The sequence below is a fragment of the Monodon monoceros genome, unplaced genomic scaffold (genome assembly GCF_005190385.1).
Source record: "Monodon monoceros isolate NGI ecotype Baffin Bay Population unplaced genomic scaffold, NGI_Narwhal_1 Super_Scaffold_18, whole genome shotgun sequence".
Taxonomy (NCBI): Eukaryota; Metazoa; Chordata; class Mammalia; order Artiodactyla; family Monodontidae; genus Monodon; species Monodon monoceros.
In genome coordinates, this window is record NW_021703774.1 from 85,683,643 (window position 1) to 85,710,445 (window position 26,803).

General features: G+C 39.1%; 1 protein-coding gene across 2 annotated transcripts in view; it reads left to right on the forward strand.

Annotated features, from left to right (window-relative positions):
- Window positions 1–7,057: 7,057 nt before the first annotated feature.
- WDR47 (WD repeat domain 47) overlaps window positions 7,058–26,803 on the forward strand; it is a 56,773-nt gene continuing 37,027 nt past the window's right edge. Inside the window, exons 1-2 of one of the 2 annotated variants that reach the window (XM_029230744.1) lie at window positions 7,058–7,424; window positions 24,037–24,203. In XM_029230744.1, coding sequence (XP_029086577.1) covers window positions 24,046–24,203 — 158 coding nt within the window. In that variant the 5' untranslated portion in view covers window positions 7,058–7,424; window positions 24,037–24,045. The remainder of the gene's footprint in view (window positions 7,425–24,036; window positions 24,204–26,803) is intronic. The other variant, XM_029230745.1, reaches the window with a different exon arrangement.

Below are 26,803 nucleotides of genomic sequence, written 5' to 3' on the forward strand. Positions count from 1 at the left end.
ACTCCTAATTTATCCCTCTCCCACCCCCTTTCCCCTTTGGTAACCATAAATTTGTTTTCAATGTCTGTGAGTCTGTTTCTGTTTTGTAAATAAGTTCGTTTGTATCATATTTTAGATTCCACATATAAGTGATATCATATGGTGTATGTCTTTCTCTGATTTATTTCACTTAGTATGATAATCTCTAGGTCCATGCATGTTACTGCAAATGGCATTATTTCACTCTTTTTTTTTTATGGCTGAGTAGTGTAGTATTACATTGGGTGTGTGTGTATGTGTGTACCACATCTTTATCCATTCATCTCTGTGTCTTGCCTATTGTACATATTACAGCTAAGAATATTGCATGTATCTTTTCGAATTAGAGTTTTCTCTGGATATATGTCCAGAAGTGGGATTGATGGATCATATGGTAACTCAATTTTTTAGTTATTTAAGAAACCTCCATACTGCTTTCTATAGTTCCTGCACCAATTTACATTCCCACCAACAGTGTAGGAGGGTTAAGGGAGGTCATTTTATCAGAAAAATAACAAAAAGAGGAAAAGGTCATTTGAAAATTTAAATGCATGAAAATTCATGTGTCTTCTCCACGAGTATTAGTAAAAAACCTTTAAGTTTACAGATAAACTTAACTTTTTCCAACTGCTGAAACAAAATTTGGATCCAAATGTTCTTCTGTTAACTAGTAAGTTTCGTACCATTGTGCCCATTTAATGACTAAAGTTTTTTTTTTAAATGAAAGCTATAAGATCATTGTTTGTATCTGTCTATATGTTTGTGTATGAGTCTATATATGTATGTTGTAGATGTGTGATATTTTTATACCAGTGGAGCCCTATTCAATTGGCTTAAACAAGTGCTTATATAAAATTCTCAAAAATATAATAGAAACTCAACCAAATATTTTTCAGGTTCACATGATCTAGGATTAATCTTTAGAAAATAAAAGCAAATTTAAGGTTATTGGTTTAACTAAAACAGGCATGTCTTTAGCATTATCAGCATTAAGTATAATAATTAAACCAAATTAAATAGATGTAAATAGGATAAAAAGTTTTTACGTGAACTTGTTAACAATAATTACGTATCATGGTATGTGTACTTAAAAATACTTTTCAGAATTCTTTTGGTAACTTGAAACCTTAGAGTTTTGCTAAGTTAAATTAAATGATGGAAACTCATTGAATACCTAGGTCATTTCCAAATAAGATAAAGTAATACAATATTAGTTATGGAATATATGTCTATCTACTTTTATCTTCCTCTTGCAGAGAAAGTAAACATAAATTTGTGTCTATTATTAACCACGTCCTGTGCCACATTGAAAGATTGCACTATTTAAGAAGGTACAGGACTTCCCTGGTGGCACAGTGGTTAAGAATCTGCCTGCCAATGCAGGGGACATGGGTTTGATCCCTAGTCTGGGAAGATCCCACATGCTGAGGGGCAACTAAGCCCATACACCACAACTACTGAGCCCATGCGCCACATCTACTGAAGCCCAGGCGCCCTAGAGCCTGCTTGCCACAACTACTGAGCCCGCACGCCTAGAGCCCATGCTCTGCAACAAGAGAAGCCACCACAATGAGAAGCCTGCACACCGCAATGAAGAGTAGCCCCCGCTCACCACAACTAGAGAAAGCCTGCACACCCAATGCAGCCAAAAAATAAAAATTAACTACCAAATGTAAAATAGATAGCTAGTGGGACGCAGCCACATAGCACAGGGAGACCAGCTCGGTGCTTTGTGACCACCTAGAGGGGTGGGATAGGGAATGTGGGAGGGAGACGCAAGAGGGAGGAGATATGGGGATATATGTATATGTATGGCTGATTCACTTTGTTATAAAGCAGAAACTAACACACCATTGTAGAGCAATTATACTCCAATAAAGACGTTAAAAACTAAATACAAGGGTACATGTTTCTATAAATTATAAAAGGTATTTATAAATTAACCAAGCCACAAAATGCTAATACCATTCACAATTGTTTACTTCTTTATTTTCACTATAAATTAAGGTTTCTAATTAACATGTGTGACTAAGGCTGCTAGAAATAATAAGGAAAACAATTCTGTATGCAAGAAAAATAAGATGTATTTTTGGTTAAGAAAAGGTATGAGATATGGAGATGCATTTTTGTTGAGGGAAATGAGTGTCTTTGTCCTAAAACTGATTATTTCTAAATGGGAAAGAGAACAAGAGACAAACTAAAAGAGACATAGAAAGTTATAGAAAAATTGTGAAAAAAGGAATCTTTGGGAAGAAATTTTATGTATGGTTAGGACTGGTTAAGATTGGAATAAATTTATTTAAGTAAATGAGTTTTAATACAAAAGTAAGGCTGTGCAAAATTAGAGTTTGGTTTTCTCTCTGATATTGAACATATAAAAAAAAAAGTCCAGTCTGAAATTCCTTATGAAAAGTTCCAACAAAGCAGATTAGGAGGGCCTACATGGTCAGTTGCAATTCTTGCTGTATTTAAGTAGATAAACAGGCCAAGTTTATTGAAACTAAAATTATTTTGCAAACAAATTTGTCTTAAGTTGGCTACCTTTGGTAGAAAATTCGGGTGATGGGACTTCCCTGGTGGTGCAGTGGTTAAGAATTTGCCTGCCGGGCTTCCCTGGTGGCGCAGTGGTTGAGAGTCCGCCTGCCAATGCAGGGGACACGGGTTCGTGCCCCGGCCCGGGAGCATCCCACATGCCGCGGAGCGGCTGGGCCCGTGAGCCATGGCCGCTGAGCCTGCGCGTCCGGAGCCTGTGCTCCGCAACGGGAGACGCCACAACAGTGAGAGGCCTGCGTACCGCAAAAAAAAAAAGAAAAAAAGAATCCGTCTGCCAACGCAGGGGACACGGGTTCGAGTCCTGGTCCAGGAAGATCCCACATGCCGCCAAGCAACTAAGCCCATGCGCCACAACTACTGAGCCTGTGCTCTAGAGCCCTCGAGCCACAACTACTGAGCCCTTGTGCCACAACTACTGAAGCATGCGCGCCTAGAGCCTATGCTCCATAACAAGAGAAGCCACCACAATGAGAAGCCCGCGCACCGCAACGAAGAATAGTCCCCGCTCACCGCAACTAGAGAAAGCCCGCGCACAGCAACGAAGACCCAATGCAGCCAAAATAAATAAATAAACTTATAAAAACATGATTTTAGAGAGAAAATTTGTTTTAGTAATACACTGTGGATATTAGCTTCTAATACTGTCCATTGTCTTTGAGGTTTGTTTTCTACCTATAAACTGGACTAGATCCTCAATTCTTCTAGTTTCCTCATATCTAGCTACAACTCTCTGAACAAATGTCTGCTTTTTCCCATCCTTTTGATTTGGAATTGTTGAGAATTGCCTTTTCTCCTGAAGCCCTGCAAACTAAAACTAGAAAACTTGATATAAACTTCAGAGAAATCACCACAGTTGCTCATGTTTTAGACAATCTTTTTTGTGCCTCTTGCTATGTGGGCCACTCAGAAAGTTTACTGGTATACCTGATGACATCACCAAAGACATTCGAGTGACAAACGAGGAAAATCTGTCAAATTGTCACTGCCTGCCCTATTCCATCTGAATATGCTTTAAGCCGGACATCTAGAAATCTCCACTGGCTGCCTTCAGATCCCAGGAACTGGGATTATGTGTCTGCTCTAGTCATTAACCATTGTTTTATTTTGTCCCCATAGAAATGCCTCATTAAATGCCTGTTTGCTTGCACCACAGCCCTATTTTGGGGAGCCCACCTGAATCACCTTCTCCTAAAATGAGTCTAACTGAACTAATCTATTGTCAGGACTAAGAGACTGGTTCAGTGAGATAAAACAATCTTCCAACTCAGCTTCCGGACTATGAAATTTCTTGGGGGAAGATTTAAAGGTGGGACGGTAGGGGAGCAAAATTTGCCTCCCTAAAATGTTTCTCTTTGGCATGAGCATTATTTTATGCTGATTATTTTTAAGAAACAAAAGACTCAGGAAGTCTTTCTTTTTACCTCCCCCTTAACTGCCTAAAAGAATTTAGGTAAAGGGCCTGGTCCAGGAAGAGCACCATCGCAGGAGATACCTACACAGAATATGGGCTAAGAGTGGTAAGGGGAGCTCTTCAGGGCCTGGAGACCAGTGTCTTCTTTGTGTCCCATTGTCTCTGCATAGCCCAGCAAACATTTGTTTACCAAACATTTTCCCATCTTCCTGTAAAGTGTTTTCCTCCCCTTTGGAGTCCCAAATCCCTAACCCCTTCTTCTTTTCTCAGATGGCATGTAAGCCTCATTTGCCTAACTTGGTTTAGGGCCTCATATTCTTATAGACTCCCACACATAGGTAATTAAATTCATTTTTTTCTCCTGTTAATCTGTCTGGTGTCAATTTAATCATTAGACCAGACAAAAAAAACTCAAAAAAGATAGGGGGGAGATTTCCCCCTTACCAACATATTATTAACATTTCCTAACACATAGTTTCTAGTTTTAAAAAATTGTTCAACTATTTCAATGACTTAATTTAAATAGGTTGAGTATTTCTTTCCAAAACAAGTATTTTATTTTATTTACTTTGTTTTCAATATAACATCCAGATATTTACTTAATATAAATAAAAGCATACCTTTTTTACATTGAAACAAGAAGGTATGTTTCTTTACTAGGTTCAACCATCTGCATAGAATTTAAGCTTTTATTTAGGGGTGTGGAGAGGAGCTCTGGTAGACCCAGTATTCTACCTTCATAATCCTTGAACCTGTTTGAAGGAGAAGCAGCCGTGGTGGTACTTTGTTTTCCCAGAGCCAGAGCACTGCTGGCTCTGAAGCACACAGCTCTTTGGTGTGTATATTTATGAGTATGCATTCTAATGAGAGTGGAGCTTTTAAAACAAATTCCCTTATACCCATTGATCTTCCCCTGAACAACTTGAGGCAAGAGTTCCTTACTTAGGTTTGTACTCAGCTTCCTTTCTACTTTTGGGGAAACACCAAAACCTTTTATTCTCCCTTTTGGAAGTGAGATTTGAGAATCAGATGAAAACGGGTCCACCTTAGCCTATAGGCTTGAGTCACAAGTCACCATGAATCATTCCGTCAAGTTAGAACCTGCATTTTCAAATGATACCTAGCCTAGTTACTGATCCAGAGGAGGCACTCTAAATATTTGGTGAGTGATTGAGGCAGTACCTCAGGATGTGAGGACAGCCCTTCATCTAAGAAAGGCTTGTCCTTTCTGAACAATTCTCTGCTTTACAGCAACTAGAGTGAAAGACAAGAAGATCTAATCTTAACCAGTGTGGCTGAGTGTAGAAGGAAAGGTGATATCTTAGACTAACAGCTATTAAGGTTGTAGTGTAAAACTTGATGTTACATTAGGAAGCAAATACATAGTCAATGCATTTATCAGTGTACAAGTGATAAGATGTACCAGATGTCTTGTATTTCAATGCCTGGTTCTTTTCCTCCTCTCATCCCCCTTTTCTGGAAATATAATGGTTGTGCATCTGCTTCCAATATTTCTGATTACTATTTACTGAAAACTTAGATGCAAATAACACTATGCCCTAGGGCATGAGGGATATAAACATGAATAAGACCTCTTATTCCCTCTGCCTTGTCAGAATAAAGTCCATTTTCTTAAAGCTAAAATTTCCAGTTATTACACAGTGAGGTGGAATAGATAAAGAAGGTTTTAAGATTCAGAATGGTTAGAATCTTGGCTCTGCTACCTATCAGCTGTTTGACCTTGGGTGATTTATTTCCCTTAATCTCTAAAATGGTAATAATTAACAGGCACTTTAAGGGAGATTGTGAGGCTTAAATGAGAATATAGGCGAAGCATTTTGTTTTGTAGTTAGTGAACACCAAAACCAATCTAGTGCCAGAAGGTCAGGTTCTTCCTTTTTATAGCACTCTGCCCCTATTAGGTGGTCAAATGTTTTTCAGATTGTTCCTGATTAGTAACTGTTTCTAGATTTAGTTGAAGATTTAAGTGATGCTGGTTCTTGTAACTGCTATTGTTTGAGAATCAAGATTGAGAAGCGAGTTGTCAGGTAAACTATACTGGTAAAATAATCAATAGACTATTTATTTCCAAGATATATTTGCCCACTTTTTCATTTTATACGTTCTGTAAAGTTTTTGTTGTTGTTGCTGTGTTTTTAACATCAAGACCCTGGGTAACATTAACTTGTGTTTACATTTATTTTTCTGTCACTTATCACTGAGAGCGTTCTTAATGAAGACTTTCTTCCAGGAGTTAATCAGGGCTAGGCAATTGAAGTTTTGCAGTTAAGCTTCTGTGCTTAAATTGTTTTCCATCAATTTGTAAATATTTTTCTTAGAACCTTTTCCTCAAGCTATAGCTTCTTTTATCTTGAATTGGGTCAAATTCTTCCTTTCCAGAAATGTTTCTGATGTTTATTACCAGTCCATTTTGCCACATTTCCCTCACTTTGGGAGGCCCCACTTACTCTTGGCTTTTAGCCTTTGTGAGGACCAAGTTCTTACAGGTTTGTGTCCTGTATTCTTTCGTTAGCTCTACATGGTTTTACCCCTGAATGCTTAATTCAGCTCGGTTGAGCATCAGGTATATTTGTGGAATGCTGCTGCACCGATAGGGTGGGAACTAGTGAGGTCTGCTGTCATGGGGCTTACAACCAAAACGGGTGATGGGAAACACTGAATGTGTTAAGTGTTAAATAACAAAAATACTTCAAGCATCAAGAAGGGGGGATTAAACTGCTGGAGTCTTCAGGAAGGAAGTGGAACCGGGAAAAGCAGAGAGGAGAAGGCGGCGAGATTTATTTCGTTATCCCTTATTAATAGATCAACAGCGAGGAGTCTTAAGAGTCACTTCTAACGCGCAGACGACTCTCCATTCGGAGGAGACAACCCCCTCCGCCCTATTTCGGGACGCGGGGTCACCAGCCACCAAAGGGTCTGCGTGCCGGCTGCTGGTCTCTCACGCAGTCGCCGCGCCGGCTTTTCCTTCGAGTCCAGCTGGTCCTTGGAGCGCTAGCGGGGAGCCGGTCCACCAAACTAGTCCCCACCGTGCCCCGGGCTGGCGCCCACCCAGCCGACTCTCCCTTCGACGCAGGCACCTGCCTGGCCGCCCCGCTCGGCGGGGTCCTGAGGCGCCTCGGGGAAGCGCGGCGATTGGCTGCGGCTCGGGGCTGGTGCTCGGCTGCAGCGCCGCTTGACAACCGCAGTGTGTGAGAGGCTGAGCGGACGGTCGCCGGTCCGGGAGGGGGAGACGGGAGGAAAGACAGACTGACGAGCTGATGGATTGACGCGCGGGCGGCTGGAGGCAGGACCGACGTCGAGCCCAGACCGCCGCCCTCACACTCCCTTTCCAGCCCAGAGCCCGGGGCTTGGGGGCCCCGTCTCCGGCCTCCGCGCCGCTTTCTCCTCCGCTATTTCTCCGGGCTCGTCCCGGAGCCCTCAGGTGAGCGACTTCGGGAGGCGGAGGCGGGGTCGGGCCGCGCTGCACACCTCGGGTTGCCATGGTCACCCGTCACCGCCTGTCACCACTTGACAGGGCTGCGACCGTGGCGACCCCCAAGGGCGGCGTTCGCGGCCCCGGAGAAGGGTCTTGGGTAGGCTTGGGTGCTGACTGGGTGGCGACTGGGGTCGTGAGTGAGGCCCCGGCGCCGACGGATGGGGGCCAGGCCCCGACGGGAAGCCGCCGCTCCTGAACCACACCTTTCTCTCGCTGCCAACCCGGCTCCGGGGGCCGAGCGACGGCCCTCGCCCTGGCACCGCCCGCCCCTGACCAGTAAGCCAGCGCAGGGTTGGTGCCCACCTCGCTGCTGCTGTGGGGCGGGAGGGCGGCTGACTGCGCTGATTTTTCCTTCCTCGCCCCTCTGCCGAGCCCGAGCGACAGCCGAGGGACGCGCTCGCGTCCCATTCTGGGCACGCCTTGGCCGGGAGGAGGGGAGAGCGCTGCGGGGCTGGGGCAGCCCCGCGGGGGCCGGGTTTGGCCTTTCTGACGTCAGTGGTCAGTGGCAGCAGGGCTTTGGGGGTCTGGGCGGGGTCGCGGAGGGGGGCAGCGACTGGATTTGGAACTCGGGTTGGACCGGTGCCCCGGGGGCGTCTGCGTAGGAGACGGGAACGGGAGCTTGTAGAACTCTTAGGGTTAAGCCGCTTTCTTATGTTGGGGAGAAAGAGATTGGGGCTGCAGCTCTGGCGCGAGGCCTTGGGCGAAAGGGGCGGGGGCAGGCAGGGACGGCCTTTGACCAGTATTTGATTTTTTTCTTTTCTGTACCCAGAGGTGCAGTCAGTAACCACGCATGGTATCTGAGCAGAGCGTTTTTGGCAACTTTGTTCTCTCTGCATAATGAAGGGAGAAGTCTTTGTTCCACCCACATTCATAGGTTATGATCCTAACACTTATTTCCCTCTCTTTGCTGCGGACTTCTTAGAATGCTTCAAGAAGTTAATGGCACAGAGATTAACATGTAGGCTTTAATACGCTATAAACCTTTTCTTTACGGTAAATCCAAGTAGAATTTTTTTTGTCTCCAGTGTTGGTACGTGTTGCCTTGAAATTTTACTAGACAGGAGAAACGCCTAAGAGCCCATTTTCCTTTTTATGACATATTCTTTGGTCTCGTTTAGGAGGATAATGTAATGAACAGTTTTACCTTAGGTTTCAGTGGGTAGATTGCTTCCACACAGGAAAGAAAAATTATTTTAGTGACCAACCAATTAAGCCATAACCGTATATTGTTAGGGGAAAAACACACACAAACATTGCCATTATGGATATGTAATTTTTTTGTGAAGGAATTTTAACCTGTTTTCTTCCCACCCTCCCACTTCCTAATTCTTGTCTTTTTCTTTTTTTTTTTAAAGTCAGTACTAGGAATGTATCATAAGAGAGCAGGGGTACTATCTTATGTTCCTAGTTACATAATTGTGTTCAGCCTCTTTTTCTGTTTGTGAAATCGAGTTTATCAGTTAGTTACTTACTAAATAGTGTGTGATATGCTTTGATATATGCTGCAAAATAAGTATGAAAAGGTGCAGTTTTCCTTAGTAGCTCAGTAAACTGGAAATCAGATTTCTAGGATTTAAGTTTCCCTTTGCTACTGATTGCAATCTTGGAAGAGGTACTTACCCTACTAGTGACTTAATTTCCAGACGATAGTACTTGCTATTGTATTAGTCTCGGAATGAGCTCTGAAGTTGAACAAAGTAAAGTATTTGAAAGCACTTTGGAAAAAAATTTAAGGCATCTGTTGATTACCTTTTAACAGAATGGAGCATTGACATGGCTAATTAAAATTTTCTGCATGATCTATTTAGTATTTCTAGGTCCAGGACCTTATTTCTTACAGTGGCCTTAAAATGGCTCATGGAAACTATTACGATGCGTCTTTACTCCGTGGCAGAGGTTCTTTATTACTGTGGTGACATGGAGAAAAGGGTGTTTCCTCCCTATATGTGGGTCAGGATTGCTTTCCTGCTTTCAGTAGGGTATTCTCATATTTTAGAAAATAAGGCTATGGCCAATAACTGTTACTTGAGTTTCATTTGGTGTTAAATAATCCTCAGCGTGCATCGTTGGTTCTTGAATAATCAAGAAATAGCTTACTTTATCCCCCCGACCTTTGCATTTCAAATAGGAGTATTAGTGATAAGCTGCAGTGTGCCAAGAGATAAATCTGTCGTCACAGAACATGGCACACACTAATGGAGTTGTCATCAATTTCACTTGAAGAGCTGGATAAAAAATAGTGTTTTTATATTAAACAGAAGATATATGGAGAATGTAATATTCACACTAATTTCTAGGTAAAATTCAAAGACTTCAAAGAAATTTTATGCTTATGGGCTATGTGGGGATGGGTTCAGTTTCTTCTGTCCTTATGGAGAAAAGTTTAAGAAGCATTGCCTTAGACTTACTCAGCTAATAAATGACAAATCACTACATAAGACAGGAAATAAGTTGAATTCCGTTTTCTAAAACTTTGACATTAGCCTCAAGATTACTTGAATCCTAACTATCCTCTCTTTGTTTTCACCCCTGTATATGTTAGAATGTTATAGTGGAAAGGTCACAGGATTTTAGACCCGGTCGTCCCATTCTTGCTTCTGCACTTTTTGCAGTGTGACCTTAGACAAGTAACTGACGTCTCAGAGTATTAGTGTAATCATCTGTAAAATGAAACTGGAGAGTTGTGAGTGTTATATAGATGATGGGTGGGAGTATTTAGCACAGGATCTGACATAGTGGATACACAATAAATGTTAGTTACTTTTTCACAATAATGTTACTTTTCCCTTCCCATCTCTGCATGTTAGGATATTAACAATCCTTCAGACTCATTCTTAGCAAGATACCTCAGAACTTCCATAGCATTTTATTTGTAATTTTTTATGATACTCTTTACTTTATATTTTATGTGTATTATTTTTATACAGAAGACTTTAATCCAGGTCTTCATTAAATCCAGTGCTGACCCATGTCAGAGAATACTTTTTTTTTTGACATTTAATTTTGAGACCATTACATTGAATAGCCAAAGCTTACATATTTCAGCTGATTTTTCTTCCTTTTTATTTTGAGTTTGTTTTTGTTTGTGTAAAAAGATACCTTACAAAACACCACACCCTCCCTTAGAAGCCTTTGTTTTGTGTTTTATCTTCTTGTTCACCATAGTAACTCAATCATTGTATCCCAGGGATGCAGCATCGTGCCAGCACATAATAGACACAAGTATTTTTAAATGAATACTTACTTCAAACATGTTACCACAAGTAGGAGTCTCTCCATGTGGCATCTTTAACATCTAATCAGGATTCCCAATGTTTCAAAGTTACACCTAAAATTTTTTTAAAAAACAAGGTAAAAAAAACCAAACAAGGTAAACTTTTTCCAGAGTAAATTTTTATACTTTATCTGTAGCACAGTAGCTCTTCCATAGCATGTTATTAGCAACCCTAAGGACAATGCCCTTACCTTATGAGTTCTAAAGGGATAAATTTATATTGCACCAATCACATGCTTGCCACTCTGCTAGGAGGTTGATCCCATTTCACAAGTCAACACTCTATGTTATAGAGAAACAGTACTACATGAAAAAGGACATAAAATTTTTATACTATTTATAGTTGATATATTTGATTTAAATAATGAATTCTGTGAAATGAATGAGTTTCTATGATTAAGTGCCATGTTTTGTGACTTTTGTTGATCTACTGAAAAAGAAAATGGAGCTTACATAAAATCTTTGCGAAAGCTTTATAGAACTGAGCTAAAATTGGTGCCTTAATGTCCATTTTGGTTTAACATTTTTTCCTGTTTATTTATTTATCTATTTTCTTCCAGTTTTATTGAGATATCATTGACATATAGCACTGGATAAGTTTAAGGTGTACAGCATAATAATTTGACTTACATACATTATAAAATAATTATCACAGCAAGTTTAATAAACATCCATCATCTCATATAGATACAAAATTTAAAAAATAGAAAAAAATATTTTCCCTTGTGATGAGAACTCTTAGGATTTACTCTCAACAACTTTCCTGTATAATATACAGCAGTGTTAATTATTTTTATCATGTAGTGCATTACATTCCTAGTACTTGTTTATCTTATAACTGGAAGTTTTTACCTTTTGACAGCCTTCATCCAGTTCTCCCTTCCCCTGCTCCTTACCTCTGGTAACCACAAATCTGGTCTCTTTTTTCTATGAGTTTGTTTGTTTTTGAAGTATAATTGAAGTATAATTATTGAAGACTGTGTTAGTTCCTATTATATAACATAGTGATTTGATATTTCTATACATTTCAAAATGATCACCATGATAAGTCTAGTTACAATATGTCACCCTACAAAGATACTACATAGTTATTGACTGTATTCCCCACACTATACATTTTATACCCATGACTCATTTGTTTCAGAACTGGAAATTTGTACCTCTTAATTTCCCTCACCTATTTCTTTTCTCCCCCAACACCCTTCCCCTCTGACAACCACCTTTTTGTTCTCTATGTATAACTGTTTCTGTTTTATGTTTTTTAGATTCCACATATAAGTGAAATCATACAGTATTTACCTCTCTCTGTCTGACTTATTTCATTTAGCATAATACCCTGAAGGTCCATCCATGACAAGACTTCATTCTTTTTTATGGCTGAGTAATATTCCATTGTGCATATGTGTGTGTGTGTATATATATATACATATATATATGTGTATATATATATATATATATATATATATACACACACACACACACACACCACATCTTCTTTCTCAGTTCATCTACTGACGGGCACTTAGGTTGCTTCCATATCTTGGCTTTTGTAAATAATGCTGCAGTGAACATAGGGGTGCATATATCTTTTCTAATTAATGTGTTCGTTTTCTTCAGATAAATATCCAGGAGTGGAATTACTGGGTCCTATGGTAGTTCTATTTTTAATTTTTTGAGGAATCTCTGTACTCTTTTCCATAGTGGCTGCAGCAATTTACTTTCTCACCTACAGTCCACGAGGGTTCCGTGTTCTCCACATCCTCACCAGCACTTGTTATTTGTTGTCTTTTTCAATAATAGCCATTCTGACATGTGTGAGGTAATATCTCATTGTGGGTTTGATTTGTATTTCCCTGATGATTAGTGATGTTGAACATCTTTTCATGTGCCCATTGGCCATCTGTATATCTTTGGAAAAATGTCTGTTCAGATTCTTTACCCATTTTTTAATCAGGAATCGGGTTGTTTTTTGATGTTGAGATGTATGAGTTCTTTGTATATTTTGGATATTAACCCCTTACTGTATATCTTGTTTGCAAATTTTTGTAAATTTTGCTGTTTTGTTGTTTACATTATTTTGAGAGCTTGGAAATAGAATGGGGTTGGTCTTCTTTCCAACTTCAGGAAAAGCTTTTGAAATAAAATTCTGGGAAGTGCAAAAAACAATATCTCACAACTAGATGGTGTAAAGCAACTTTAGGTGTGTCTAGGTGTGTTCATTGTATAGTACCCACATAATGGGAATTGTTAATTTCACTGTGTACAGTTGTTGACCAGACCATACCTGGAGTATTGTGTTCTATTTCAGATGCTTTAAAGAGAGAGATTAACAAATGTTCAGAGGAGAATGACTAGAATTGTAGGGGATCTGGAAGGTATGTGAAGAATGGTTGAAGGAGGTAGGGAAATAGACCTGATGATTGTCAGATTCAAATGTATAAAAGTTTTTAATGTAACAGATTTTTATTATGCTGACCCAAAGACATACCTAGATGAAAGTAGATTTTAATTCAATATTAGAAAACAAAACAATATGCCTTTTTATACTTGAGAAAAAATTGAAGGAATTCTGTATTATCTATTGCTGTGTAACAAATTACCCCAAAACTAAGTGGCTTAAAATAGCAAATATTTATCTCACTGTTTCTGAGGGTCCCAACATCCCAGCTGGGAGCCTCTGATTTTAGGTCTCTCTTGAGGTTGCAGTCAAGTTTCTTACAGGGGCTGTGGTCTCACCTGAAAACTCGACTTGGGGATGATCTCCTTCCAAGCTCAGTGACCTGGACCTCTGTTCCTTGTTGGACTGAGGGCTTCCGCTCTTCACAGGCTGTTGACTGAAGGCTTCCCTCAGTTCTTTGTTACTTGGACCTTTCCACAAGGTTGCTTCGTGACATGGCAGCTGGCTTCCCAGAGTGAGCAGTCTGAGAGAGGGCACATGCCTGCCCTCAGGATGGATGTTACCATCTCTTTATAAATCTTGGAAATGACATCCCAACACTTCCACTCTGCACTTGGGTACAAATGAGTCAGTAAATCCAGTCCACACTCAAGGGCCAGGGACTACAAAAGGATGTAAAAACACTAGTAGTCTTATTGGTGACCGCCTTAGAGACTGTCTTCCATAGGTGCCTTGGGGGGTATAGAAATTTTCTGTCATTGGAGGCATTTATGTAGAGGTTGGCAGACCATCTCTCAGAGTTAAGTGTTCAGATATTCTGTACTAAATTAGAGAGTGGACAGAGGTACCTTCCACCTCAATTCTATGATAAGTTTATAAATGTGAAGGAAGTAGAAAAGCTAAGGATAGAAAACTTTAATGGGTAATTATATAGTATATACTCTGTTGTACTTCTTTCTATAGTTAATACTTGTATAATTTGTGTTATTTTTAGTAAGCTTTGAAGTTTTTGTGACTCTTGGTTCGGTACATTTTCTTATGTTTCTGAATGTACCGCTATATAATAGATATAGTCCTATACTTGCTGACAAACCATTTTTTATGTAGTTCACTTTTGAAGCATACTCACATATCTTTAAGTTCTGCTTTTCTCGTTGAAAACAAAAAAGTGTGGGAGTAAAAAAAGAACATAAAGGATAAGTTTAATCTATTTTACAAAGCACTCTTTTGGTACCTTGGCTTTAGGTGTGACAGAAAACTATACTAGAGATTTCATCATATAATGAAAGGTTCAGTTGTGTTCTTAGATAAAGCATACATTTTACCGCAGATAAGGTAAAAACACACAAACAAGCAAATAAAGAATACTGTATGAATTTATATGAATATTCACTTTGATCTTAGTTGATGTAGCATTAATTTGTGATTAGAGTCTATACTTAAAATTTTTGGTACAAATATTAATCTTAAAACAATTCTACATTTCTTACTTACATGTGTTTTTATAGGTTGAAATTTTGCTTAATAAACATTTGAATATTTACGATAAGGTGCTGTGATAATTTAATGAATAAGCTATTTAAAACTCCTTTGGGACTTCCCTGGTGGCATAGTGGTTAAGAATCCACCTGCCAATGCAGGGGATAAGGGTTTGAGCCCTGGTCAGGGAAGATCCCACATGCCATGAAGCAACTGGGCCTGTGCGCCACAACTACTGAGCCTGCACGCCAGAACTGCTGAAGCCCGCGCTCTGCAACCAGAGAAGCCACCGCAATGAGAAGCCCGTGCACCGCAACAAAGAGTAGCCCCTGCTCGCCGCAACTAGAGAAAGACCACGCGCAGCAACGAAGTCCCAACGCAGCCAATAAATAAATAAATAAACGAACATCCTTTATCTTAAAAAAAAAAATTAAGTGTGGTTTATCAAGTAGGGTTAGGAAGCATATTTTATTAGACCTGGAGAGATCTTTTAAAATAAAAAATAGGGCTTCCCTGGTGGCGCAGTGGTTGAGAATCCTCCTGCCGATGCAGGGGACACGGGTTCGTGCCCCGGTCCGGGAAGATCCCATGTGCTGCGGAGCGGCTGGGCCCGTGAGCCATGGCCGCTGAGCCTGCGCGTCCGGATCCTGTGCTCTGCAACGGGAGAGGCCACAACAGTGAGAGGCCCGCGTACCGCAAAAAAAAAAAAAAAAAAAAAAAAAAAGCCTGGTTAGATTGTTATTAATGTAGACTTCTAGCTTGTTTACCCACCCTATTAACATTGTTTAATAGAAAAATAATTTGAAGAATCATAGAACTATGGACCTCTGTTGGAATAATTTTTATATATTATTTCAGGAAAATGAAGGTTTTTCATTTTGGCATATTTAGATGACTCTATCCATTTTATGTTTTTCCTTGCTTTTGTAAAGTATTGATGCCCTTCCCTTTCTTGGGAATCAGTGTGATACAGTAGGAAGAGCTTTAGAATCTGGTCAACTTATGGTTCCAATCTTGTTCTAGGGTTTTAAACTTTGTCTACCGTATTTTCTTCCTTCCTTCCTTCCTTCTGTCCCTTCCTATTTCTATCTCTCTGTCTCTCTTTGCCTCTCCTCTATGTCTCTTATTTCTTTTACTCTTTCACAGTCAGAAATTCTAATTTTTATTGTTACAAAGCTTAGGATATGAATTGGGGAGGAGGAGGCAATTTCTTGCCTGACTATCAAGATAAGGCAGCCCAGATGTTTAAGGAACTAATGAAAAATTGATCTAAAAGTTAGTCTAAATATATATATTTTTTCCTCCTCTTTGCCCCTTCGTTTTGTTACACAATTAAATAGGTTCCCTCAGGTACTTTTAAGAGATTTCCTGGATGGTGTTGACAGGGATGTTGATATCAGGATTTATGTCCTGACACACTTCTGAAAGAAGTATTCAGCTGCTAGTGAGATGTTCAGCCTTAATATAAATACTGGGCTAACTTTTTAACCTTACAAAGCTTAGTATCTTCATCTGTAAAATGGGGATGAAATTGCCAATCTTGTAAGATTGTTATAAAGATCAATTAAACAATACAAGTAAAGATCCTAGAATAGTTTTTGTACCCAATAGTTTTTGCATTGTAAATGTAGCAATTGATCCTATCTTTGGGATTCTATTCTACCTGGTACCTTGATATAGAAGAGAACTTTTGAGATCTAATTCTATAATTTTTTTTCATTTTCACAGTTTTTTCTGTATAAAATTAAAAATTTTATTTATATAAGAAATGTATGTATAAATGTACAAGTAATGCATGAGTATATATTGGTTGTAAACCATTCAGATAATACAAACGATAAAGAGTAAAAAAACTCCCTTCCTAGTTCCCCACCCTCTATCCAATCTCATTCCTCTCTTCAGAGGTAACCACTCTGAACAGTTTGATAAGTATCCCTCCAGTCCTTTCTTTGTCATTTATTTAGACACAGAGATATTATGCCCTCCCTTTTAAAAAAGATAAATTGGCCTATTTATATAAATCCATTCAACAAATATTTATTGATAGCTGTATTGTTCTGTGATGTGCCTTTTTATTGTTAAGGTACAGTAGATCTACATCACTGCATTCGTATTCTATAGTGTGAATTTACCATAATTTAACAATTCTCCTATTGATGAGAGCTCAGTTTGTTTCTAGTTTTTCTCTATTACGAGCAAATCTTAAGGAACATCTTTGTATATGTATCTTTATATATATTTGCAAGTATTTTTGCAGAATAGGTTCCTAGAAATAGAATTGGAATCGGTGAGTCAAAGAGTATATACATTTAAAATTTTCATAGATGAAAATTTCATGCTGTCAAATTCTTTTTCAAAACGTCTGTCCCAGAACTTCGCTGTTGGCACAGTGGTTAAGAATCTGCCTGCCAGTGCAGGGGACATGGGTTTAATCCCTGGTCTGGGAAGATCCCACATGCCGCCAAGCAACTAAGCCCGTGTGCCACAACTACTGAGCCTGTGCTCTAGAGCCTGCGAGCCATAACTGCTGAGCCTGCACGCCCCAACTGCTGAGCCCGCGTGCTGCAACTACTGAAGCCTATGTGCCTAGAGCCTGTGCTCTGCAATAAGAGAAGCCACCACAATGAGAAGCCTTCACCACAATGAAGAGTAGCCCGCTCGCCGCAACTAGAGAAACCCTGTGTGCAGCAACAAAGACCCAACACAGGCAAAAAAAAAAAAAAAAGTCCCAATTTATATTCTTAACACAGCATATGAAGGGGCATTTACACTCTTGCCAACACTATATATTATCAGGTCTTTTAAATTTTTCCATAAATGGTATCTTTAATATTACTAGTGAAGTTGAACGTCTTCTCATAAATTCTTTGGTTATTTGTAGTTCTGTAAATTGTCTGGATTTTTTGCTTATTGTTCAACTGGAATTTTGGGGGAGATATTGATTTGAAGATGCTATTTTTATGTTCTAGATGATAATCACTTAGCTGTTTATACGTATTGTATTTGGTCCTTGTTTGTCCCTTGTCTTTTAACTTTATGGCAACTTCTGTTAAATGGAAGATTTACATTTTACATTTTTAGTGCCAAATTTAGCAATTTTTAAATTTATCTTTTCTGTTTTTTAAAAAAATAAATTTATTTATTTTTATTTTTGGCTGTTTTGGGTCTTTGTTGCTGCGCGCAGGCTTTGTCTAGGTGCCACGAGCGGGGGCTACTCTTCGTTGTGGTGCACAGGCTTCTCATTGTGGTGGCTTCTCTCGTTGCGGAGCGCAGGCTCTAGGCAGGCAGGCTCAGTAGTTGTGGCGCATGGGCTTAGTTGCTCCGTGGCATGTGGGATCTTCCCGGACCGGGGCTCGAACCCGTTTGTTACCCCTGGATTGGCAGGCGGATTCTTAACCACTGCGCCACCAGGGAAGTCCACCTTTTCTGGTTTTTATGTGACTCAATTATACAGCCTGTGTCTGCTTATCTTGTACATTTTTAGTACTTTAGTAATTATGTTTTTAAAATACTTGTGGATTCGAATATGCAAATAATTCAAATACTTTAATCTCATAAAGAAAGATTGAAATAATATTTGAATCTGATCTGAGAAGAGGTCTCAGGTTATAAAAGAAATACAAATCACACCGAAATGTTATTGCTTCATTATATACACAATGAATACATTATATTCATTATATTTCTAGTTCTTTCCAGTTTTTTGCAATTGGAAATTCTTTATTTATGTTTCATGTATAATATTTCAATTTTTTGGAATAGGTAATAATTGTACATGGTACAAAATTGACAAGGTACAAAAGGGTATGTAGTGAAAAATCTTCTTCCATTTCTATTCTTTATTATCCAGTTTTCCCTCTTGGAGGCAGCCGTTTTTATCAATTTCTTGTGTCTTTTTCCAGAGATATTTTATGCATATATACAACATATTGTTTATGTTAATTGATTCTTTTCTTTTTATAGCTATATAAAGCTGCACCTGCTTTAAACATAATTTGTTCTTCACACCAAAAATCATTCACAGTTCCAGAAGGTAAATTAAAATAATTGATGAATAGAGAACAGCTGTCAACAGTAAGAAGGGACACACACACACGCTGCATCCATGTTAGCCGATTAGCAGATGTGACAGAGCCTTGCAGTTAGAAGGGCTTTTCTTTTGTTTGTTTACTTAAATGATCTAAAACAAGTCTATTTTCTTCCTTCTTATTAAACTGACCTAAGGATCAGAGACTTCTGATTATTCCAGACTTGCTATTTCCCCTTAAGAATATATACTTCCTGTTACTGAAATGTGAGTTAAATTATAAAAGTTGAAGGGAAATCATAGAAATTAGCCAAACTAACCCTCTTATTTTATGTATGAAGAAATTGAGGCCCATAGAAATTGTGACTTGCAATGTCACATTTATATTCCTGAAGGACCAGACATTTACAATTAAATGTTCTGGCAGCAACATAAGTTTTTGGAATGCTATTTTATTAAAGAGATAGCTAGCAAGTTTTTTCTCACTCTTTTTTTCTTTCTTTTTTTAAGGAAAAAGTACCATAGTCTTATGTTGCAGTTTGATATTTTATGAAAAAGCTTCATAGTACTTCATTTCCATATCTGCATTTTTGCCTGTAAACTGGAATGGTAAAGGACTATTGTTCAGCGTTAGGCACTCTGTAATTCTTGGAAGGTTAAAGAAAGTGGTGTTTATTGTTTAGGATAGAGATGGGGATTAATGGAGCCTTTTTATGCACTTTTTTCTTGATTATAAAATATTTAGTGGCTGTGCCTTAATCTTATGCTTCTGAATCATTCTCAGCCTTATGCTTCTGAATCATTCTTAGCCTTGTGCATTTTTCTTCCTTTCTAATCTGTATTGTAAGTAAGTAGAAGAAGAACCTCTTTGCAAAGGAACATTTAAATATCTATTTGTATTTGGCTAGAAAGCTACCACTGATATATTTTTCATGAAACTGTTTCCGTATCTATGTATGGAAATATACATAGAAGTCAATATATTTCTTTACCATTCTTTTTTTCTTATCTGTTGTTAACATTTTACCTTTAATCTTAGATTTCTAAAAATAATTTTATTTCTTGCCCTCTAATACATTCTTCTAATCTTGATTCACTAAGACAGTAATCAGCAGGAGTCCATATAGAGACGCCATCTGGAACTTAGTTTCTGTAGGTGTTAATTGTATATTAGTACTAAAATACTAACCACTTTCCAGCTGGTTTCTAGATATATTTATTTTTAAAGAAAACTCTTTTGTTTCCTTACCTCACTTAGTCCAGATATTGAATATAAGTAAACATTTATTTCTTAAAGGAAAATTCATAGCGTTCATGTTTCTGTGATTTTTTTTTACAGTAAATCTATCATTTAATATGGAAATACTGAAACACTCTGATTCCTCCTCCCCCATTTTGTTTTCTGTTTTCAGTGGAATACACTTTATTGTTTGTCCTATATAAATTGTGCCTGATGAGTAATTGTTCACATGTACCATGGGCTGGCAGGTCTACCTAAGATGTTATCAACGCTGACTTTGGCTAAATAGTCAGATTAAAGGGCCAGATTGGCTAAATAGTCAGATTAAAGGGCCAGAGCTTTATCCTTTTGAATGGCTTTTTTTTTTTTTTTTTTTTTTGGCTGCATCACGTGGCTTGTGGGATCTTAGTTCCCTGACCAGGGATCTAACCCATGCCTTCGGGAGTGAAAGCACAGTGTCCTAACCACTGGACCGCCAGGGAATTCCCTTGAATAGCTGTTAGAACAGTTGCAAACAAAAGCATCTACTCTGTACTTTTTAAGAGACATTTCTTCATTGATGTTTTTGCTTCTTAAGTTAATAAGTGTTAATTTATAACACCTATTATATACTGTACATCTGATTAAAAAATAATTTTAGTGGTTCCTAAGCTAGTTAAATCTTACTTTGGATTTGTAGTCCCCTTGAGGGGAGGGGAAGAGGCATTTATTATTGAATTCTGCTCCTCTGAATTAGCAAAAAATTCTAGCTTTGTAGTGATTAATAGTTTAAGGAGATTAAAGAATGTACATGAATCATGCTTTTATGTTATGTTTAAAAATATATACATATCTAATTTCTAAATTATATAGTTAGGATTTTGGGAGCCTCTACAAATGTTTCAGTAACACAGGGTGGGTTACAAAAGAATAATTCTAAGATATAGTCATTATGTTATGTGTCTATGTTTTATGTTGTATCCAGCAACAGTAAAGTTTATAAGAGTTAAAATTCTGGGTTGGGTGATTAAAATATCATACTTTTCTACTGGGAATTCTACAGTATAGAATTAAAACTTATCTTTTTAAATGAATTATTTTTTATTTTTTAAATGAATTTTTTAAAACCCTGAATAATTCTAGGGTAATTAAGATATATTTTTTGTATCTATTCAAATTCTAGATATAAAGTCAGTATAAAATATGTATCTGTAAGAATATACTACTTCTTTTTCTCTTAGGTTTTATTAATCAGAAATGATGGCAGCATGAAACTTGTGGGACTATTGCCATAGATTCGTAGTAACTCCAGAGTTACTTAGTATTAGACTGAATGTTGAATGAGGCCTATAAAATGTTTAATATCATTGGATGTATTGAACATTAGAAAATTATAGTCTCAGTTCTGTATTAAGTTGTGTGATTGGTATATGGTGATTTAAGTGAAGTGCCCTCTAAGATTCGAGGGGAGTTTACAATTATTTTTCTGAGAGTTAAATTAGCAAAAGCCATTCTTTTCTAGTAAGAATTATCTGAAGATTTGGGGAATGCTAAAATTGCTAATCTCAGAGACACAGTTCTGAAATATGATCAGAATTTATTGAATGGAAATATCATTAACTTTATTGTACAGAGTCTTTTGGACAAAGTCTATGAACAGAAGGGTGGTCAGCTCAGAAGATAGCAAAGGGAAACCCAAAGCATGAGGAATTGGGTGGCTGGCCTGTTGGGGGAGACAGATTTGTGAGTTGTCTGTTTCCTGAGGTAGGCATGTCCTTATTGTGGAGATGGATGTATGAGATTAGCTTAGTCTGATGTCATTAAGTATTTGAATCATGATTATTTTTCCATGCTCTGTCCCTTGTTTACTCTATCACCTTCTCCACCTAAGAGAGAAAATGTATTCATCTGATGAACATTCTAGTCTGCTAGATGTTTGTACTTCTCATTATGAAGAAATAAATTGTCAAAATAGTAGACAAAAAATAAACCCATGTGCATACATGCATATGTTTATGTTTCTGTGAATTTGGTTAAAGATAGGTCCTGTGAGAAGATAATTGGTCCTGTGAGAAAGCTACGTTTACAGTCTGTTTCATCTGATGAGGTTTGTTTGCAGCTAGTCCGCTTAGCTTGGTAGCCTTTTGTACTGCTCTGAGCGTGAACATTTGAAAACTGCAGCAACTTAGGCCATTTAACTTGTGTGGCCTCATCTTTAAAATGAGAATGTTGATCTGATGATCTTCAGAATTCCTCCTAGTTCTAATTCTTGATGAATTAACCTGTGTGCTCCATTGTATCACTGCAGACTTAAAAGTGAGAGAAGGGATTTGAGAGAGCTGAAATATCACTGATGTTTAGGTTGGCAGTACCGATATGACTTAAAGTTGCACATTTTAACCAACCTTGTTTTGTTTGGTTCCAAAGTATAGGGTACAACATTTTACTTGTTGCTGCTACACTCTATAAGTTTCTTAAGGGCAGAGCCAATGTGTCCTGACTATACAGGACAGTGTCTATCACAGAGAAAAGACAATAAGTGCTTATTGAATTAGTGTGTAGGGCATAGCTAAACATGGTTTGGTTATTAGTGATTTTTAAAAATATTCTTTATTATGGCAAATTTTAAACATATGTAGGAGTAGACAGAATAATATTGTCTTAGTTCATTTGGGGTGCTATAACAGAATACCATAGACTAGGTGGTTTATTTATAGCATTAATTTATTGCTCACAGTTCTGCAATAGATGCTGGAAGTCTGAGATAAGGGTGCTAGCATAGTTCCGTTCTGGTGATAGCCCTCTTCCCGGTTGCAGACTGCTGAGTTCACATTTTATCCTCGTGGAGAGAGTCGAACTAGCTTTCTGGGGTCTCTGTTGTTTTTGATGATGATGATGATGATGATGATTTTTTTAGGAAGAGCGCAAGGGCCGCGAGCGGCCGGGAACCCCGGCCCACCCCCTGCGCCGAGGGTGGCGGAGGACCCAGACACGGATGCGTTCGGCGGCACGCGGGTGCCGCCGCCCCTCCGGCCCCCATGGCCCCCCGGGAAAGGGGCCCACGGGGCCGCCCTGCGACGTACCCCGCCTCTAGGTCAGCACCCGCCTCCCCCTTTCCCCGTCCAGCCCGTGGGCGAGGCCCACGGCGGGGTGGGGAGGAGGCGCGGCGCGGCGCTCCGAGGCCGGGGGACGCCGCCAGGGGCGCCCCCTGACCTCTCGCCCCCCTTTTCCTTCGGCGGGACGGGCGCTTCCCCCGACAGACCGGCGCGGGCCGGTCCGGGAACATGCGCGCCGAGACCTGCCGCCGCTCCCATCGCGCAGACGGTGGGCAGCCGCCGAGGGTGGGCCGAGGACGCCGCCCGCGGGGTGCTGGGTCGGGGAGTCCGAAGAGCGAGGGAGGGAGGAAGGAAGAAACGGACGCCGAGCTTCCCTGGGCCCCGCCGCCGCCACGGTGGCGGCGGCGGGAGCGACAAACCCTTGTGTCGAGGGCTGACTTTCAATAGATCGCAGCGTATGATTATTATTAAAAAAATTTTTTTTATTTGGCCAAGCCGCGCGGCATGTGGCATCTTAGTTCCCCGACCCAGGGATCGAACCTGTGCCCCCTGCAGTGGAAGCACAGCGTCTTAACCACTGGACTGCTAGGGAAGTCCCTGTGGTCTCTTTTAAAAGGGCACTAATCCCAATCATGAGGGCTCTGCCCTCATTACCTAATCACCTCCCAAAGCCCCCACCTCCTAATACCATCACTTTAGGGGTTAGGATTTCAACATAATGAATTTTGGGAGGACACCAACATTTAGATCATAGCAAATATAATGAACCTCCAATTACCCATTATCCTACTTTAATGGTCGTGAGTATTGTTTTATCTTTACTTCCTCCCACATGCTGCTTCTTGTATTATTTTGAAGCAAATCACAAACTTCATATCAATCTGTAATTCCATTGTGTATCTCTCAAAGATAAGGACTTAAAATCATAGCCATTCCTATATCACACCTTAAAGAATGACTTGGTTTTGATAAATATTACATTAGTTTCACTTAGAATAACTGTATTAAATACTTCCAAGAAACTTGTTATGTGTAGTTTTCAGATAGTTAATAATGCTTAGAAATAATAGAACTAATTTTTGTTTTTGTTCTGTTTAATATTTAGGTTATCAACATGACGGCTGAAGAAACAGTGAATGTAAAAGAGGTTGAAATCATTAAGCTAATTTTAGACTTCTTGAATTCAAAGAAGCTTCACATTAGTATGTTGGCCCTTGAGAAGGAAAGTGGAGTCATAAATGGCCTATTTTCAGATGATATGCTTTTCCTGAGGTATGATTTCATTAGCACTGTGAGGTTTGTAGCTCATTCTAAGAAATGTTAAGTATTAATAAGATAATAGGTACAGTATGGATAGACCTTTGTAATTATGAAAAGACAAAGTGTAGTTTTTTAAATGTTTATTTTTATAAAGAACGTTTACAAAACAAAGTTTTCTGTAGAATGTTTTCAGGAGTAAGATCCAGAGATTCATTAAAAAGAGTCACAACTCTATTGTGTTTGTGGCATCATCATAAAAAATATTTGATTAAGAAATCAGAGACTCTGTAAAGTTAAAAAAATACCTTTTTTATGCTATAGAAGTAAAACATACTCGTTATATAAAATATTCTTTGTAGAAAATACAGAAAAATAAAGAAGAAAAATCAGCCCACCATCCACACATACTACTGATAATTTTCTGTGCATATTGAAAAAAAACCAATTCTGTTGCATTTAGAATTTTGTATCCTGCTTTATCCATTAACATTATAAGAATTTTCTATGTGATTACAAATTTATGCTTTGAAAATTTTCGATTTACTTAATTTCCTAATGATTCCCCTATTTTTAGACAATTAAATTGCAAATTTTCTTAAATACATGCTCTACTGAGCATCTTTCATACATGTGACTATTTCTGTATCTTGAATTATTTCCTTAAAACAAGATTCTTGGAAGTGGAATTACAGAGCAAAAGGGAGTTAACATGTTTGCCAAAATGGAAAGCTAAATATATCCTTCCTTGAATTGGATTGAAAAAGAAAAACCCAAATTTCCAGGCAGAAATGTATTCTGTGCTTATGTGATACCAAATGTCCTTGATAAGAAGTACAGATTCTTGGATATGTAGCATTTTGTGGCTAGGAAAGCCTTAAGAAATGAAATGTTTCTAACTCATGAAGAAGGAGCTTTTTAAAAAGCTTTATTGTTAGGAGAGTTTATTTAAACTCATTGCACTTCCCTGTATTTGACATCATGAATGACATTCAGCCCCAGGGAGCTTAGTCAATGATATAGTCAGGAACGAGTACTGAGGCAGTATTCTTTGGGCTCTGTCATTGCTACTTCTGGAATTTAGCAGTGGCTCTCAGATATCCCCATGCAGAAACCTGATGGTTTGTTATGAAGTTTTACTGGTCTTAGGTGAGATTACAGGATAGTAAGTTTTTCATTAAACTAAATGTATTCATCTTAAAGGGCTGCCGGCCTTTGAAATTGTGTCCTTCTTACTTTTGAAATATTAAAATGTCCCTTTAGGGCTTCCCTGGTGGTGCAGTGGTTAAGAATCCGCCTGCCAATGCAGGGGACACGGGTTCCAGCCCTGGTCCGGGAAGATCCCACATGCCACGGAGCAACTAAGCCCCGTGCGCCACAACTACTGAGCCCGCGCTCCAGAGCCCGTGAGCCACAACAACTGAAGCCCGTGCGCTTAGAGCCCGTGCTCTGCAACAAGAGAAGCCACCTCAATGAGAAGCGCGTGCACCGCAACACCGTAACTAGAGAAAGCCTGTGCACAGCAACAAAGACACAATGCAGCCAAAAATAAATAAATAAATTTTAAAAAAACCTTAAGAAAACAAAATAAAATGTCCCTTTATAAAATGATTATGATACATATTGTGATTGCTTTTTATTAATATTCATTCTTTGTCGAATCAAAAGTTGGCAATCCTTTGTAGATCTTCCTGCCTATTTTTTTTTTTTTCGGTTTAAATCTTTAATGCACTGGCTGGCTGGGCAGTGGCAGCGGGGGTGCGGCGGGGGAGGCTGCGACTGGAGCGCTGGGGAGCAGTGCCCAGTCTGCTTGACAGACAGCTCATCAGGCCCCACAGAGGCTCCAGCTTCTGCTCCCGAGGGTGCGCTGAGCTCCGCTCCCTCCACCACATGCGCAGCCAGGGGAAAGAGTAGAAACAGCCCCAGTAGATCTCCTCAGCCTCCAGCGCTACCTCGTATCTCCTCAATCCCGACATGTCCTGGATTCGAAATGTCTCCTGGAGGGGGGCTGAGGGGTCGGCGCAGCCTAAACGCCCACCCTCCCTGGCTCCACTCTGGAAAACTTCCTGCCTATTTTTAAATTTTCTGTTCTGAAAAAGCATAAATAGGGAAATTACTTTTATAAAAGAACAGTAATCTGAATGCCTTATAACTTTTAGAAGTTCCTGTAGACTACTTAAGTAGGATGAAATATATTATTCATTACTATTTTCATTCTCAGGATATAAACTCTAGTGTTAAATGCCTCAAAGATATTGAATTCACAGTTTAGAGCAGGGTTTTCAACCTCAGTGCTGTTAACATTTTGGGCCAGATGGTTCTTTGTTGTGTGAGTGTGGGGGTTTTCCTGTGCATTGTAGGGTGTTTAGCAGCACTTCTGACCTATACCCTGAAGATGCCAGTCGCACCCTAGTTGTGACAACCAAAAATGTCCCCAGACAGTGCCAGATTTCTCCAGGGGGCAAAACTGCACCCAGTTGAGAACCAATGACTTAGTGAGACTGGAACATACCAACACACTACTGGCCCCTAAGTAATACAGAATAACTTTAAACTATAAGATTAGTGGGGAAATAAAGAAACTTTTAGACTTAGTTCAATGTTTTTACATAGGT